Below are 1,268 nucleotides of genomic sequence, written 5' to 3'. Positions count from 1 at the left end.
CTGTATTCATATCATTGAATTCAGGCGTTCCAGTCGCTTCCATGATCACAGGTGTGTAAAATCAAACACCAAGCCATGAAGACTACTTTTACAAACAGTTATGATAGAATGAGTCTCTCTCAGGAGCTCAGTGAATTCCAGCAAGGTATGTGATAGAATGTCACCTGTGCAACAAGCCAGGCGGGAAATTTCCTCACTGTTACATATTGCACAGTCAACTGTTAATTATAGCTTAGATCCAGTGAAAAGAACTCGTAATGCTTCAGTTACTGAGTCAGCAGAGCATTGGTGACTTTAATGCACTGTGAGCCTCAGCTGTTGGTGACTGCTCTCTATAACTTTAAGCGGTCTGCCACTTCATGGCTGAGTTGGTGCGTTTCCTAAATGCTTTTACTTTGCAGCAGTACCACTCTTCACTGATTCTGTAAAATCTAGGATGGAAGAAATTTCTGACTTGGTGCCGCGGGCCCATCCTATTACAGCACCACAGTCGAATTCAGTGAGCTCTTTAGAATGACTCATTCTTTCACAAATGTTTATAGAGGCAGACTGCATGGCTGGCTGTTTGATATTGTTTTATATATCTGTGGCAAAGGGAGTGAAAGCACCGCAACAATTAGGTGTGTAGCCCAACATGTTTGACCATATAGTGGATATCTTGATTGCGCACGCCTCAGAATAATTGAAGAATCTGATTCTTCTTGTTCTTGTTCTTCTTTGTTCTTCTTTGTTCTTCCTTCTTCTTCCTTATTCTTCCTTCTTCTTCCTTCTTCTTCTTCCTTCTTCTTCTTCGGCTGTATCCCAATTCGGGGTCTGCAGCCTTAAAGTACGCAGCATCAACGATCCTCAAGGGCTGCGTACTTAAAGACCGCTAAGGCCGGAAGTGCGAGGCTTGTGAAATGGGACGGTCTAGCCTCCGTTGCGCTGCCCAGGTTGCCTAGCAACCATGATACTAACAGCTGGAAACGTTTCATACAGCTTTGTCTGACAGAAATGAAGGAGAAAATCTTTTGTTCATTTGTTTGTTTGTTTCTACATGAGCTTTGATCATTCTCTGATTAAGGTCAGCTATTGAACGGCGTATATTTTAAAGTAAAGGCTTTAAAAGAGAGAGTTCTGCATTGCACGCTGGTGGGCGAGCCTGGGTGACGTCACGGTGGACTACACCATCGCCTTCCACGGGCTCAACACGTCTCCGTCACCCCTGCACATAGTAAGAACAAAGAGAACAGCAACAGCAGGAATTAAGACGCTGCTCAGACCGTATC

At 44.1% G+C, this 1,268-nt stretch overlaps 1 protein-coding gene across 1 annotated transcript in view; it reads left to right on the top strand.

Annotated features, from left to right (window-relative positions):
* tpp2 (tripeptidyl peptidase 2) overlaps nucleotides 1-1,268 on the top strand; it is a 17,750-nt gene that overhangs the window by 6,834 nt on the left and 9,648 nt on the right. The window contains exon 16 of the mRNA XM_042225123.1: nucleotides 1,109-1,213. Coding sequence (XP_042081057.1) covers nucleotides 1,109-1,213 — 105 coding nt within the window. The remainder of the gene's footprint in view (nucleotides 1-1,108; nucleotides 1,214-1,268) is intronic.

The sequence above is a fragment of the Haplochromis burtoni genome, unplaced genomic scaffold (assembly GCF_018398535.1).
Source record: "Haplochromis burtoni strain Fernald_Lab_line unplaced genomic scaffold, NCSU_Asbu1 Contig_161, whole genome shotgun sequence".
NCBI lineage: Eukaryota > Metazoa > Chordata > Actinopteri > Cichliformes > Cichlidae > Haplochromis > Haplochromis burtoni.
Note: the sequence above shows the minus strand (reverse complement) of the source record. Positions and strands in the feature narration are given on the sequence as shown.